The sequence below is a fragment of the Phyllobates terribilis genome, unplaced genomic scaffold (assembly GCF_046119375.1).
Source record: "Phyllobates terribilis strain yellow unplaced genomic scaffold, ASM4611937v1 Scaffold_5__5_contigs__length_657084704, whole genome shotgun sequence".
NCBI classification, from domain to species: domain Eukaryota; kingdom Metazoa; phylum Chordata; class Amphibia; order Anura; family Dendrobatidae; genus Phyllobates; species Phyllobates terribilis.
This window is the reverse complement of record NW_027362765.1, coordinates 272,251,152-272,268,631: the sequence shown is the minus strand read 5'-3', so window position 1 is coordinate 272,268,631 and position 17,480 is coordinate 272,251,152. Positions and strand designations below refer to the sequence as shown.

The 17,480-nt window shown below is 43.8% G+C and overlaps 1 protein-coding gene across 5 annotated transcripts in view; it reads left to right on the top strand.

Moving 5' to 3' along the window:
* The first annotated feature begins 13,356 nt into the window (after positions 1-13,356).
* CCDC57 (coiled-coil domain containing 57) overlaps positions 13,357-17,480 on the top strand; it is a 168,118-nt gene continuing 163,994 nt past the window's right edge. For 2 of the 5 annotated variants that reach the window (XM_073684158.1, XM_073684161.1), the window contains exons 1-2: positions 13,364-13,621; positions 15,435-15,855. In XM_073684158.1, the coding sequence (XP_073540259.1) occupies positions 15,455-15,855 (401 nt within the window). In that variant the 5' untranslated portion in view covers positions 13,364-13,621; positions 15,435-15,454. Of the gene's footprint in view, positions 13,622-15,434; positions 15,856-17,480 lie in introns of all 5 variants that reach the window. The other 3 variants (XM_073684160.1, XM_073684157.1, XM_073684156.1) reach the window with 3 other exon arrangements.

The following is a 17,480-nucleotide window of genomic DNA, read 5'->3' as shown; positions in this document are numbered from 1 at the left end:
TTATCCAATTGCTTGTTGTCGGATGAGGGATTATTGGACTCATGGGTCTATCGTCAACACAATTTAAATCACCCAAGCTAACAGTGGTAAATTGAGGTGCAAAGTTCTTATTGTTGACCATCATTGATGACTTGAATTTAAAGAATAAGTGGACCTGGCGTCTGAATTAAAAAGCTTAAATACAGCTAAAATTACATATGCCCAAGAGAGGCGGACACTGACAACATGGCGCCCTGTGCAAAAAGTGTGTCTGGACCACTCACACTTTGTGGCAACAAAGATATATATATATATATATATATATATATATATATATATATACACACTGCACAAAAAAATAAAGGGAACACTTAAACAACAGAATCTATTCACATGCTGTTGTGCAAATGGAATAGACAATAGATGGAAATTATTGGCAATTATCAAGACACCCTCAATAAAGGAGTGGTTCCGCAGGTGGGGACCACAGACCACATCTCAGTACCAATGCTTTCTGGCTGATGTTTTGGTCACTTTTGAATGTTGGTTGTGCTTTCACACTCGTGGTAGCATGAGACGGACTCTACAACCCACAGAAGTTGCTTAGGTAGTGCAGCTCATCCAGGATGGCACATCAATGCGAGCTGTGGCAAGAAGGTTTGCTGTGTCTGTCAGCGTAGTGTCCAGAGGCAGGATGCGCTACCAGGAGACAGGCTAGTACAACAGGTGACATGGAGGGGGCCATAGGAGTGCAACAACCCAGCAGCAGGACCGCTACCTCCGCCTTTGTGCAAGGAGGAACAGGAGGAGCACTGTCAGAGCCCTGCAAAATGACCTCCAGCAGGCCACAAATGTGCATGTGTCTACACAAACGGTCAGAAACCGATTCCATGAGGGGGGTATGAGGGCCCGACATCCACAGATGGGGGTTGTGCTCACAGCCCAACACCGTGCAGGACGCTTGACATTTGCCACAGAACACCATGATTGGCAAAGTCACCACTGGCGCCCTGTGCTCTTCACAGATGAAAGCAGGTTCACACTGAGCACATGTGACAGACGTGACAGAGTCTGGAGACGCCGTGGAGAGCGATCTGCTGCCTGCAACATCCTTCAGCATGACCGGTTTGGCAGTGGGTCAGTATTGGTGTGGGGTGGCATTTCTTTGGAGGGCCGTACAGCCCTCCATGTGCTAACCAGATTTAGCCTGACTGCCATTAGGTACCGAGATGAGATCCTCAGACCCCTTGTGAGACCATATGCTGGTGCGGTTGGCCCTGGGTTCCTTCTAATGCAGGACAATGCCAGACCTCATGTGGCTGGAGTGTGTCAGCAGTTCCTGCAAGATGAAGGCATTGAAGCTATGTACTGGCCCGCCCGTTCCCCAGACCTGAATCCGATTGAGCACATCTGGGACATCATGTCTCGCTCCATCCACCAACAGACAGTTGCATCACAGACTGTTCAGGAGTTGGCGGATGCTTTAGTCCAGGTCTGGGAGGAGATCCCACAGGAGACCATCCGCAACCTCATCAGTGTATATATGGGGTGGGCCATTTATATAGATACACCTAAATTATATGTATCCATATGATATGTATCAGCATCTGAAACAACGGATACTGGAAGCCTGTGCTAGCATTTCTTCTGCGGTGTTGCTATCAGTGTGTCAAGAGTGAGAGAAGAGGGTTGCATTAACAATCTAACACAATGGACAGAACTATGAACACATTTCATAAGTGGTCATAAACTTGTAAAAAACTCATGAAAGAATAAAGTTACGTTAAAACCAAGCACACCATTGTTTTTCTTATGAAATTCTAAATAAGTTTGATGTGTCACATGACCCTCTTCCCATTGAAAAAAATAAAGTTGGATCCAAAATGGCCGACTTCAAAATGGCCACCATGGTCACCACCCATCTGGAAAAGTTTTCCTCCCTCCCATATACTAATGTGCCACAAACAGGAAGTTGATATCACCAACCATTCCCATTTAATTTAGGTGTATTCATATAAATGGCCCACCCTGTATATATATATATATATATATATATATATATATATATATATATACAGTGGTGGCCAAAAGTATTGGCACCCCTGCAATTCTGTCAGATAATACTCAGTTTCTTCCTGAAAATGATTGCAATCACAAATTCTTTGGTATTATTATCTTCATTTAATTTGTCTTCAATGAAAAAACACAAAAAGAATTGTCCTAAAGCCAAATTGGATATAATTCCACACCAAACCTAAAAAAGGGGGTGGACAAAAGTATTGGCATGTGATGCTTCTCTAATTCGTGTAATTAACAGCACTTGTAACTTACCTGTGGCACCTAACATGTGTTGGCAATAACTAAATCACACTTGCAGCCAGTTAACATGGATTAAAGTTGACTCAACCTCTGTCCTGTGTCCTTGTGTGTACCACATTGAGCATGGAGAAAAGAAAGAAGACCAAAGAACTGTCTGAGGACTTGAGAAACCAAATTGTGAGGAAGCATGAGCAATCTCAAGGCTACAAGTCCATCTCCAAAGACCTGAATGTTCCTGTGTCTTCCGTGCGCAGTGTCATCAACAAGTTTAAAGCCCATGGCACTGTGGCTAACCTCCCTAGATGTGGACGGAAAAGAAAAATTGACGAGAGATTTCAACGCAAGATTGTGCGGATGGTGGATAAAGAACCTTGACTAACATCCAAACAAGTTCAAGCTGCCCTGCAGTCCGAGGGTACAACAGTGTCAACCCGTACTATCCGTCGGCGTCTGAATGAAAAGGGACTGTATGGTAGGATACCCAGGAAGACCCCACTTCTTACCCCGAGACATAAAAAAGCCAGGCTGGAGTTTGCCAAAACTTACCTGAGAAAGCCTAAAACGTTTTGGAAGAATGTTCTCTGGTCAGATGAGACAAAAGTAGAGCTTTTTGGGAAAAAGCATCAACATAGAGTGTACAGGAAAAAAAAAGAGGCATTCAAAGAAAAGAACACGGTCCCTACAGTCAAACATGGTGGAGGTTCCTTTATGTTTTGGGGTTGCTTTGCTGCCTCTGGCACTGGACTGCTTGACCGTGTGCATGGCATTATGAAGTCTGAAGACTACCAACAAATTTTGCAGCATAATGTAGGGACCAGTGTGAGAAAACTGGGTCTCCCTCAGAGGTCATGGGTCTTCCAGCAGGACAATGACCCAAAACACACTTTCAAAAGCACTATAAAATGGTTTGAAAGAAAGCACTGGAGACTTCTAAGGTGGCCAGCAATGAGTCCAAACCTGAATCCCATAGAACACCTGTGGAGAGATCTCAAAATGGCAGTTTGGAGAAGGCACCCTTCAAATATCAGGGACCTGGAGCAGTTTGCCAAAGAAGAATGGTCTACAATTCCAGCAGAGCATTGTAAGAAACTCATTGATGGTTACCGGAAGCGGTTGTTCGCAGTTATTTTGGCTAAAGGTTGTGCAACCAAGTATTAGGCTGAGGGTGCCAATACTTTTGTCTGGCCCATTTTTGGAGTTTTGTGTGAAATGATCAATGATTAGATTTTTGCTTCATTCTCTTTTGTGTTTTCTCCTTGCAAGCAAATTAAATGAAGATAATAATACCAAAGAATTTGTGATTGCAGTCACTTTCAGGAAGAAACTGAGTATTATCTGACAGAATTGCAGGGGTGCCAATACTTTTGGCCACCACTGTATATATATATATATATATATATATATATATATATATATATATATATATATATATATAACAATTATATAAATTAAAGACAGCACCATTTCACATTACTCACTAGTGGGTGAGATCTTTGGTTCCAACCACCGTGTCTTTGTGCGATGCAGAAAAGGTGAACGGATGGACTCTACATGCCTGGTTCCCACCGTGAAGCATGGAGGAGGAGGTGTGATGGTGTGGGGGTGCTTTGCTGGTGACACTGTTGGGGATTTATTCAAAATTGAAGGCATACTGAACCAGCATGGCTACCACAGCATCTTGCAGCGGCATGCTATTCCATCCGGTTTACGTTTAGTTGGACCATCATTTATTTTTTAACAGGACAATGACCCCAAACACACCTCCAGGCTGTGTAAGGGCTATTTGACCAAGAAGGAGAGTGATGGGGTGCTACGCCAGATGACGTGGCCTCCACAGTCACCAGACCTGAACCCAATCGAGATGGTTTGGGGTGAGCTGGACCGCAGAGTGAAGGCAAAAGGGCCAACAAGTGCTAAGCATCTCTGGGAACTCCTTCAAGATTGTTGGAAGACCATTTCCGGTGACTACCTCTTGAAGCTCATCAAGAGAATGCCAAGAGTGTGCAAAGCAGTCATCAAAGCAAAAGGTGGCTACTTTGAAGAGCCTAGAATATAAGACATATTTTCAGTTGTTTCACACTTTTTTGTTAAGTATATAATTCCACATGTGTTAATTCATAGTTTTGATGCCTTCAGTGTGGATGTACAATTTTCATAGTCAGAAAATACAGAAAAATCTTTAAATGAGAAGGTGTGTCCAAACCCTTGGTCTGTACTGTGTGTATATATGGGAAACTGCTTTTCTTTTGGAGGAGGTTGATGGACTGGGTCACATGTTTCTCCATCAGCAGTCATTTTATATTATATATAACATGAAAGGACGCTATATATAAAGGGATGGAGCCAGACATAACAAGGGATCACACTATGCAAATTGGGACAACGGCTACACATAACAAGGTAAGACACTATGCGATAAGGGACGACACTATACTGTACATAAGGGAGGATGCTTTGTAATAAGAGACGGAGATGTACATAATAAGGGAGGAAGCTATGTAATAAGGGACGGTGCTATAAATTTTAAGGGAGCACACTTTGTAATAATGAAATGTGTTATACATAAAAAGGGAGGAAACTATGTAATAAGGGATGGCACTGTAAATAATATGAAAGGATGCCTTGTATTAAGGAACAGTGCTATTTTTAATAAGATTACACTATATCCTAAGGGATGGTGCAATACATAAGTGAGTACACTATATACTAAGAGATGGTGCTATACATAATAATGGGGTTGCTTCACAAACAAGAGTATTATTGCAATCATCTCTCTGTAAGTAATAAAGTATAAATATTTACATTCAGTGACTTATTGTTGACTGAAATTGATTAAAATGAGGGCAATCTGGGCATTGGCCCCTGACTATTATTATAATCTGCCTCTGCACGGACTCCCCTCAACCTCTGGGCCCCGGTGCAGCTGAACCAGCTGCCCCGGTGGTATGTCTGCTCCTGATGCTCATCCTCTTTTCCTGCTCTGCGTCCCAGATGCGCACTTCTGGTACACTGCTAACATTGACTGCAGACATCACAGAGTATATATTATTTCATTAGATTAGCAGTACAGCTGCATGAGACATCAGTTGTGGCTGATACATTCACTGCTCAAATGGGGTTACTCCCAAAACTTACTTTTATAACATTTCAATCCGACATGTCAAAAAGTAGCTTAAAGGGGTATTCCCATCTCCAAGATCCTGTATATGTAGTAGGTGTAATAATAATAATATTAGCAAATATCTCCAATTAGAAATGTAGTGTAGTATTTTTGATTCACTATGCCACTTACCTCATGTGCAGGCATTGCAGGACCTTAGGTAACCATGATTACGATCACTAACAGCTAGCTGTCACTTTATCAGTGGATGTAACTATGGATACCTAAGGTCCTGCAATGCCTGCACATGAGGAAAGACATAGCCAATCAGAAAAACTATACTACATTTCTAATTGGAGGCATTTGCTAATGGGATAGGATCTTGGAGATGGGAATACCCCTTTAATGGTTAACATCGTTGTCTTTCAGTTGAAGGCTCCCTGCTTTGACTAGGTTTTCTCCCACACTCTGAAAAGATACTGATGGGTTAATGTGCAGTTTAGATAATGAGCCCCAATGGGGACAGGGACTGACCTGTGTGCTATGTACATGAGTAAACTCTAACTTCAGAGGACCAGCTTCTTGGGCTCCTTTAATAGGTTAACTATTGGATCAGTGGGCACAGGTGCATTGGAGTTACAGAGAAACAAATGCAGTCATATTTAGGACAACCCCTATAATCCAAAAGCTGTCCACACGTTCTCGGCATCCCATCTTCTTGCAGCAGCTAGATCTCTGTGAAACAGGTTTTGTCCACTGAGCTAAATACAGATTTTCAAGGCAATTAATTATTTAGGCCTTAGCTAAACACCATAATGACTGTACTTTATACCTGAATGTGGAACAGTTTTATTTTCTATGTGCTTTTTATTAAATCATTATCATTGTGTTTTGTATCGTTTTGCAAAGTACTGTTATTTTCCTATGTAAGAAATTGGATTTAATTTAGGAAGCGTGATAATGATGCATCAAAATCCAGGCAGTTTGAAAAGTATGCTAATTTATTAAAGGATACATGCTAGAAGGTCATTTATTTTATAGAGGACCTTTCTCTGGATATCTTAATTTAAACTGAGTATCTCATCCAATTAATGCTGCTCCACTGATTTTGGAACAGTTTTCCTTATTCGCTTGTGCCCCTCCATTCCAAAGTAATAAAGGTGAAAATTCTCCCTTCAACCAACTGGGCGTGTTCCACAGAACTTCTTTGTGGGCGTTTGCGTTATCTCCTCTAATGCTAACCAATCAAAACACAGCTAGACCCACAGAGAAAGTCTGTGGTATATGCCCCATTGGTTGAGGGGAAAACTTGCATCTTTATTATCAGGGTGGGGGAATAACTTTGGAACATAAGAGAACAGAAGAATAAGAAAAATTGTTCCAGAATCAATGGAGCACTGGTTAATTGGAGAAGGTTTAAAAAAATACAGTGAATAGTCTTCTTTAAAAGGGACCTGTCATGTAAAAAACAATATTAACCTGCAGATATAGGGTTAATTTGCAGGTTAATAGCTTTCTGAACCTGCCCAGTGCCCGCCCTGAGAGCCCCGCCGCCGGGAGCAATTGAACTTTATTCCTCCAAGCAGTGTTCAGCTTTCAGTCTTAGGGGCGGTGCTGGCACGGCTTCAGTCACCAATCAGTGTATGGTGAGCGGCACCTGTAACTGCATCCCGGCACTGACTGACAGCCGCCACTCACTATACACTGAGCGGTGACTGAAGCCGCGCCGGCCAACCCCTATAACCGAAAGCCGAACGCTGCCAGGAGAAATAAAGTTAATTTCCTCCCGGCAGTGGGGCTCTCAGTGTGGGTGTCGGGCAGGTTCAGAGAGCTATTAACCTGTAGATTAAGCCCATATCTGCAGGTTAATAGGATTTTTTTTACATGACAGGTTCCCTTTAACTATTTTGAATACAGGGCATTACAAAATTCCTTGCATCAGCCACTTTACCAAAAGCTCAGATTTAGCTTTGCAGTTAATATACCATACCTGGATTTTTATAATAAAAGGAATTCCATTCATCTAACACAGAGCATTGCACAAGCATTAATTTGTATTGCCAGCTATCACTGGAGGGAGCACAGAAGCTAACTGCGTGGTCATACTGCACTCAATAATAACAGTATGCAATGACATAGTGAGCTCCCTCTAGTGGTGGCGGCAGGCATGCAGCATAATATATTTTACATCTATGCCTCTGCAGGGCATTTGGATCTCATAAAACTGAGGTCAGAGCACTATATCAGATGTATTAGGAAAGTCATCAACGTTCATGTTTAAAAAAAATAAAATTATTATTTTTTTTTAATTTTTATTATAGAATGATTAATTATTTTCCCACCATAACCATTATGGCATATGACTATAACTCCCACTAATCCTAAGCACAGGGTTGTTTCTCCACTGCAGTGTAGCAGAGAGCAAACCGTATATGCAATATACTCTGTATATTTAATATATATTCTGTAGGTGATATAGAAGCAGTGTGGTTGGTTTCCTATGTCCCATAGAGTAGAATAGGGAGTGCTTCATTTATATTACATTGATTCCTACTTCTTTATATGTGCTGCCATATTTTGGGATTTACAATGAGGGGGTGATCCAGTCACTGGCGGACTGAACATACATCAATGGGACTTCCTATCAATATGGGAAATGCTTACTGTAAGACTGTATAATCCCTTTAATTTCAGGCACCGTGATAAGAAGTATGTTTTCTGGGAGTATGATCGCTCCCTTAGCAGTATCACTGCAGGCGTCATTGTCGTTGGATCAATATTCATTTAATATTCACCTCTTTTTACCCTGTAAATACAGATATTTCAATAGACGCAGAAGAAGGATGAACGCATTAAGACAGACCTCAGTCCTATTTTAAAATATGACCTTTATCACAAGCTGGAAGAAGTGCAAGGGCAGAGCTGAGAAATCATTCCTCGTCTCAGGCCATCTATTCTCCTTGCCACTTAAATGGCAATGGCAGATGTGTGCGGCGCTGATGAGATCCAAGGAGGAAGCCATGCAGCCTGCCTTCTGATATGTCATCCTGTAGGGGCATATTATCTGCTCATCATATCCATAGCATCAAACACAGAAAGGAACAATTCATTATTCACTATTATTTAATATTTTATTTTCCCAGCATCAAGATAAATGCCCACACGTTACCCCAGCAATGTGTTGACCAGTTAGGAGATCCCCTTTAAAAGAAAAGTGTAATTATCATATTACTTGGTGACTGTTCTCGCTGGGTATGGACAGCTTATCGGAGAATATGCTGCGCCAAGCAATGATGCCAAGTGGTGGTTCTCACTGATTCATGGTTGGCCTCCTCTCATTCATTTATATGCCGTGATAGTTATTTATATTGCATAATTCTATTTCATATTGCATGAAGCTTAAATGTATTTAGTTACGTTAAAAAAAAAATTATAATAATTTTTGCCATGGCTTTTATTAAAGTTTTTGTACCATTTGGACGTTACAGACTTTTTGTTTCCCTGCACATTGAACTTTGATGTGGTCATAAAGTAGTTTAAAAACGCTCGGGACAAAAAAGACAGATAAAAAAATTGCAAACTCTACAGCAAGACCATCAGAATACGCTCACTGATGGAATCTCGGTTAACTCATTTTGCAGACAGCAATAAATAGCGCAACGCAGAGGCTTTAGGAGGCAAATGGTGCAAAATGTTTACTGAAAATCAATGAAAATAATGATTTCTGGCCCCAAATACATGCGGTAATGCCCCAAAGGTGGATAATCCATTTACACCACTGACAGAGGCTTTTTTGGGTTTACACATACAGTATCAGGGTATGTGCCAGCGTTTTTACATGCGGATTTGCCTTGCGTTTTTCAAATGCATTGGGACCTCAAATCCGCATGCAGAAACACACAAATAATGGACATGCTGCAGATTTTTCCGCAAGGAAAATCAGCTGCGGAAAATTCCGCAGCATGGGCACAGAACATGCAGATTTTCATTGGGGATCATGGGGCACGGATTACCAAACGTTTTGCAAGAGTTTACGCTGCCGAAAATACGCATCAAAAACACTTGAAAAACGCATAGTGGGCACACAGCCTAAGGCTACTAATCTCCTATGTAGCATCGAGTGAATAAGAGCAGCAGCAGTAATGGCCAAGATGCAACTTCTACCTCTACACCCCAATATCTGCACATAAAATCTAATAATGACTCTTTTCTAATTGTCAACATTGAGGCTCGCTCACACTGGCGTATAACACGGCTGACTGCTATGCGATGTTTATCAGATAGCACTGGGCCCAATGTTATACTATATTATATGTTATCGCAGCATTCTGTGAGTACATCCGATAACTGGATCACGCACACCCACACAAGTCTATTGGTGAAACGTCAGACTGCACTTGGATGTCATCTGAGTGCAGTCGGATGCACGTGCACAGACACAATGGAGAAGACAGAGAAATTAAGAGTCACTGGCAAGAGCAGCTCTGTGCCGGCGCCGGGTAGAACAGGCAGGTGGTTAGCAACTACCTGCCTGTTAGTTTTTAAGTCCATAGTAGAATAAAAATCTGTATCTGATTGGGTTTCCAACATTGGGGCCCCCACAATCATATCTTGTGGAGAGTTTACATAAGTTTATGGGACAACCCATGATATGGTATAAAAAAGTTAAAGGCTCTATTTGTCATGTAAAAAAAGCAAAAAATACTATTTAACCCTCAACTGGTGAGGTGGGGTTTTTGTCACGCAGCTGGTGATGTGGGGTTTCCTATACCCCAGTGTTTAGAAATCTCTTATTTTTACAGAAAATGCATTTTTTTATAGGCGATTGATTACACATGAGTATAACAAATTTTTGACACAACCGCAAATGGATGGAAGCTAGTGAGACACGTATCCTCATACCAGCATTTTTCAATGAATGGCAGCCGAACAAAAATTCCCTGGGGTGTGGCAAACCCCACCTCACAAGTTGAGAGTTAAATGCAGCCCCCAAACACTATACATTCAGACCCCCTACATAAATATAGACACCCTAAGTCCCTAAAAAAACTGCAGAGCCTGTGTCAGACCCCTCCTAATACAGACCACACTGCATTTCTTTAGGGGCTCTGGTTGTCAGCGTTTATCTCGGAGGTCTGAATTTATAGGGTTTTGGGGCTTCATTTATTTAGGTTGTCCAGTATTTTATCGTACATGCCCTGATAGACTTATATGTATCTAGGGGAGATTTGTGTTTAAAGGGAACCTGTCAGGTTCCCAACCGCTATTAAAGGGGCTGTCAGAACATGATGACTGTTCAAACTAAGCCCTGCAGTTCGGTGCTTCACAGTGGGGCCAATCATTTAAATACATCTTCCCACCTGCTTGTTTTCCCTCCATCTCCACACCCCCCTTTTCTTTGATTGACAGCTCTGGCTTCATTGAGCCGGGGAAGGGAGGAGATAGATGGAAACTAAGCAGGTGGGAAGATGTATATAAATGATTGGCCCTGCCGTGAAGCACCGAGCGCCTGTACTCCTGCGCTAACACAGTCCCTTTAACCTGCAGATAAAGGGTTAATGTACAGGCCACGGCCCCACTATCAGTATTCGGTCAGTATTTTTTCTCTGGAGTGGGAGCCAAAACCAGGTGAGGAAATAGAAACAGGTCACCAATTCTGCATTTATCACCCACTCCTGGTTTTAGCTCCCACTCCTGAGAAAAAATACTGACCGAATACTGACCAAATACTGATAGTGGGGTTGTGGCCTTAGTAAAAGACCAGGAGGAAATTAACTTTATTCTTCCCGAAAACCGCCAGCTTTCAGTCATATAGGTGCAGCTAGAGTCACCGCTCACACAACCCGGCACTTTGATTGACAGCTCGCTCTGTACAGATGACCTGTAGAATAAACTGTGCTTGTGCTTACAGCCGCCACTCTGGCTGCTCCGTGTACGCCCCTATGACTGAAAGCTGCCAGCTGCTGGGAAGAATAAAGTTAATTTCCTCGATACTTTCAGTATCAGCTTTGTTACGATATTAACCTGCAGATTAACCCCATATATGCAGGTTAATAGCCTTTAGAGACATGACAGGTTCTCTTTAAAGACTTATTCCCCATGTGTTAATTAAATAAGACAGTGGATAACAGAGGTCAGACTGCTGGGACTCTACAATCCAGAGGTCATTGCTCTGCAGCCCTTCACCCCATTCACTGTCAATGGGACTGCTGGAGAAAGCCTAGTGCAGTATTCACATTTTTCCGGCAGTCCAGAAGACAATGAAGGAGCAGAAGCTGAGCATTTGCATCTAAATTTAAAGGGATTGTCCAGCCCTAGGGGACAAGTCTGTAGTCACTCAGACTTGTAAATCCTCACTTTGCATGCACTGAGGGCTCTGAGGATTCTCCGGTACTGGGATCGGGTGGTCATGTTACTGCAAATATGCATACTCCTGGCCACATTCTGACAAGACGATTGCGTTGAGTAAGCCCGCACACATCTAATCGGCATGTGACTGCATGCATGCAACTCGTATACTTGCAGTCACGCACTCGCCCCCGGAGAGTTCTCATAACGTGCGATGAGCGCAAAGTGAGGATTAAAAAATCTACAGTCTGTTACATGCATGCCGCTAGGTTCAGATAGGGCGAGACAGGTTTCATGAATTCTTTGGAATCCTGGGGGAACCGTTACTCAAGGCGACCATAGACCATGTGCTGCAGCTTCTCTCAGGCACACGATAGATTCAATTACTGATCAGACACATCTGACAAGAGTCTTTTTCAACAGTTGAATTTAATCTGAACCACGGTCAGTGCAATTCAGGAATATTACAGCAACAATCTTCATTACAGTACAGTCTGAGTTTCTTGAGCAACCGGCTCCAGTAACAATACAGTAGTTTCTTCACAAGGCACAGTATTACAGTAGCATAATTCAGCATAGATTAGATCTCTTAGCAGCACACTTCTATGCATACACAACCACAGGCTTTTCCTTCACAAGGACACAATAGTACACAGCTTTCTTTATCCTGCATGGAGATGATCCCTGTGACACAATTCCTTCCAGTCCTTATCTTCCTGCCCGATAATACTCTGCACTGTTAGTTTAGAGAGTCTATCTGACTTGTGTTTAGTTTCTCTCCTGATCTGAATCTTGTTCAGTTGCCTCTGTCAGATCCAGATAACACACTACCTTTCTTTTTGGCTTCAGCCAGACTACAATAACAAGTTCCCCACAATCCCCCCTGGGGCACTGCTAAAACACTCCCTGTCTCCTGTGACTGTGTTAACCCTTCCAGTTGCTGGATGCTTCTGGAGCACAACACTTCCTGTCTCTTGTGCTTGTGTTACTTCTAATAGTTGCTGGATGCTTTGGAAGCAACAGCACCACTTCTGCATGTCACACTCTGCAACAGCACTACTTCTGCATGTCACAAGTCACGTAGCGTGACTACAGACTTGCACCTTAAGGTTGGATAACCCCTTTAAGAAGGAGCTGCAGAGCACTGATTTTAGGATTATGGAAGGTCACAGTAGTCGGACCTCCAGCGTTCATAACCTATGGACAAATGAACATTTTGGGAAAGGGGTCTAGTGTTGGGTCAGTATTTTTTAGGGGTATTGGGATCACTTTTTCATCAGAGGGTCTTGTGTTGTCTGTCTGGGGCAGTATTCACTTAGGCGGGTTGGGTGCTATATTATAAGGGGTCTGTTCTGTGGTATTAGCTTACAGGGTGTTTTCAGGGTGTACACGCCGGTACGAGAGGGTTAAACTGTCTCTGCTGAAAGGAGACCTTATAATAATAATAACTTTTATTCCTATAGCCAGGGCTGTGAAGTCGGTAAGCTGAACCTCTGACTCCAGCTCTACTGAGCATATAGTACACTCTATGAGCCCTTCATATGTTAGCTGTAACTCCCCAGCCCTGTCTATGAGGAGGCCGCAGTGTGCACCGAGCTCCAGCAGAAAACATCGTCCATTATTAGCCTGGTCTCCTCGTTCCGTCTCTATCAGACACTGCAAGAAGAGCTCGGGAACTATTGCAGCCTGACCACCGGGGGAAAGTGTTTCCGGTGCACCTTCCTGGCGAGCGCTTGCTGCCATGGAGATGAAGCTCCTGAGAGGCGCGAGACCGGAATTTGAAGTCTAACGGTTACCATAGAAACGAGGCCCTGGTTGCAGTACAGGAAGAGATCTGCGCGACTGGGACCCACTGGAAAGTTTGGAACCCGGAATGTGAGTAGAGGACACATGGCCGCCGCTGCTAGCTCTGTACCCCTGCCTATGGCCGCCATACTGCTGGGGGGCACTCTGGGTGGTCACTGCTTCTGGGGCAAAGAAGTCATGTTGTGAGGGCGTGGTCAGGGATGTGGGGAAGGGGCGCCTACACTCCCTCTTATACCTTCCATGTCCCTATGCCTGGCATCCCATTCACTTGTGTTACACTCTGATCTACCTGTGCTGGAGCCATAGTCGCTGTCGCCCCCGCTATATTGTCCGCCTGCTGAGGGGAAGTGATCCAGAAAATTCTGGAGGAAAGTACACGCACCCATTAAGACTCATTGGACGGCCGCAGACACCTGTCCTTTGTGAATTCTCCATGGTCGACATTTCTCACCTTTCTACTGGGTGGTCCCACTGATCACTAGAATAGGGGTCCTATGCTCCTGTGTGGATGGAGCCGTGGTGAACATACATGACATGTACTCCATTCATTTTTATGGGAGCGGTAGAGAACATGTGTGATCACTGCTCCCGTATTCAGTGAATGGAGTGTTGGTCGCCCATGTGCTGCCCCTCCATTCAGGACCCCTGTGCTGGGGATGAGTGAGTGTCCCAGTACCGGAATAGGTGATAACTGTTGTATATGGGATAACCCCTTTAATAAATTGACTTAGGATACGGGGTGTCTATTATAGCCTGTTAAAGGGGTTGTCCAGGGGAAACAAGGTATCCCCAAACCGCACCTGACTGATGACTAAGTGTCCAACTGCTTGGACAGAGCTGGGCACTATTATTCCTGTTAGGGGGCAGACAGACGGTCATATTTCTCATGCGAGGATCGCATTGCAATCCTTGGACTTACCGTCGGCTCTCCTATCCTGAGCGTGACAGCTGCATAGAAATACATCATGGTCAGGAGAGGTGCCCGCCAGTCCGTGCACTGCGATGCCATCCTCGCACGAGAAATACGGCCGTCTGTCTGCCCCTTACAGCAAGCACGGCAGGTTGTATGACCGCCGCTTTATTCATTCCCTATGCGGCTGCCCGATGTCAGAAAAAAGCAGAGCTTTGGCTTCCCCATAGGAATGAATGGACCAGCGTTCGGGCATGGGAACTGCCGCCCTATTCTAAGGCATATTCACGTTCCATGTGCGGACCACAATGCCATGACTGACCGTGGTTCTCCTGACTCGAATTTTCAGTCTCATAGACACATATGAGCTTGTAAGTACCCGCCGCCAGACCGGGCATTGTGGTCCATATATGGACTATGATATACGCTCATGTAAACCCATCCTAATAGTGATAAAAGTTCCCGTTTTCTCAGCGGTATGGCCCCCTCCGATCAACAAGATATCACCTTTCCTGTAAATAGGTGATAACCCCTTTAATTCTTATAATCAGATCCCCAGTGGTTCTCAATCTTACTATATAAACTGGAATTGTAAATCCTTGATGGAGTCTGGAGGGTCCCAATATTACTGTCGTTCTTCAGGACATCGATGAAACTGCCGACATACGTAACATTGCCGGGTCAGCATGCCGCCACTGCCTTCTATGTACTGTGTGAATTAATAGGATGGGGGAAATGGACACAAGGAGTTTCCGTCGTAGAAATTATCTAGAACTTCCAATATTCTGGCACCATAGCATGCTGGATGATTGGACTCCTATGTTTTAATCACTAGTTAGATCTGAGTGCATTATAATAATAACATGGAAGGCTGTTGGAAAATCCAGGCCCTTTAAAGGTACAGGCCATAGTATAACCATTGAATCCTATCATTTTAGCTTTCTTCATTCACAGTTTGTTACTGTTTTTCAGCAGCACCTGCCCATGGCATAATGTTACCAGAAGAAGCCGATTTAAGTGAGCTACTTGCTAAGAAAGAGCTAGAATGGAAAGAACTCCAGCAACGACACATCCTCGTTCTCCAGCAAAACCTGAAAGATGCCGTGAAAAATCTCCAGGAGCAGAAGGATAAATTTACCAGACTGAAGAAGGATTTCACGCATAACCTTAAGGTGCTGAGCGAGAGGGACCGTGAGCTAGAACAGTATGAAGTCATGTTCAACCGTCTGAAGGTCCTGGAGAACGCAAAGCAGTCCGACATCAGCGACTTAAAGATACAGATCGAGAAACTTCAACAAGAGATCCGAAGAGAGAAGAAGAAGTACGGTGACTTACAAGGCCATTACCAGCGCAAGGTGAAGGAGCACCAGCTAGATCTGGAGCGAATAAACAGGTAATGGACAGGTGGTATTACTGCCCCCAAATAAGCCGCATTGACTGTACAGTGTGTGAAGGGCTCAGCTGTAAGCCGACCTGGTACAGTGCTGACCGCACAGGAGGTGACCGCACAGGAGGTGACTGCACAGGAGGTGACAGCAGCTTGGCAGCAGTAGTGCCATGTCATTGTCTCCTATACAGGCCATGGTGTGAAGCAGATGACATTTATGTGCCTATTGCATTTCTGAGATGGGAAAGGGGCAGGACATTGTTTGTTGCTGTTACTGCAGCACATTTTTCAACCTTAATTCACATCTTAATAAAATCCATGTTTGCATATATCTATATGAATGTAGCACCAGTCCCTGGATATATAGTGCAGAGATAAGTACTAGATATATTACCCAAAGAGTGCCATACAGCATCCTATTACTACTTGCCACACAGTGCCAGCTTACTCGCATCATTGCCCCTAACCATAGTACATGGTAGATGCACCACAACACCATACTTTTACCAGAGTTACATAGGGCGCCCACTTGAAGCCAAACAGTATGCACTGCTGTAGAGCGTAACATAGAGTTGGCAAGCACCATACCTCACTTATATTGGCCCTGATTTATTGAACACCAGTCTTAAAGGGGTTATCTGGAATCTTTTTCTTACAAGCGAGTAGTGTCTAATCACCTGTCTATCGTGCTCGGCGCCGATGTCTGTCGGCTCAGAGTGGTCATGGACCCCTCCTGCCACCTATTCTGTGTCTACCAGTAATGTCATGTCGACTCAGCAGCTGCTTCTCTTCCACTCTGCTCTGTTGACAGGACGTCTCTGCCTATGTCATATTGATTGACAGCCGGTTTCCCTCCGCATAACTGCAGGCAGCCAGCTCTCAATCAGCATGACGTCGGCAGTGATGTCCCGTCCACAGAGCAGCCCGGGAGAGGAAGAGCTGCTCTGCTGATGTGAAGCAGCAGAAACGCTGTCAGGAGCTGTCGGCGATCACTCTGAGCTGGCTCTGGGCAGAACAAGCAGGTAATTAGCTACTACCTGCTTGTTAGTTCTTAGCCCCATGAGAAAAAATAAAATAGTCCTGGATAACCCCTTTAATTAAGGAACTGCCAGAGTAAGATGCACCTAATTCATTAAGAGGCGCCACTGCCAGAAATGGTACACCAGTCAGGGACTGGAGTACATATCTGGTGTAACTTATGCTACTAAAGTGGCATAAAATTTGATTACCTCTTCTGGACGGGCTTAGTCACACACTGTCCTAACCCATTTCTGCCCACTTTGGTGAAGATCTGCCAGGACTGGTGATAATAGGCCAAAAGTTTCCCAACATTTTGAGACATTTCAAAGTGTTTAATGGCAGAATTCTAGCCGATAGTGCCCACATGTTGGCATTTAGTGACTGAAAATTGATATACAGTAGCAAGAGTGCCATACTTTGCCCATAAAAATAGTGCATGAATTGCTGCTCATTTAGTGCTTACATTGCCCAAGTATGAATCCATATCTTTAGATAATTCAATTTCACATATTCCCACAAAACTACCGCCATCCAAGTCATAATAGCAGTGTCCTAGAAGGAGACATGTTCACATCAGAATCTCACAGTGGTCTATGGATGCAAGCAATCAT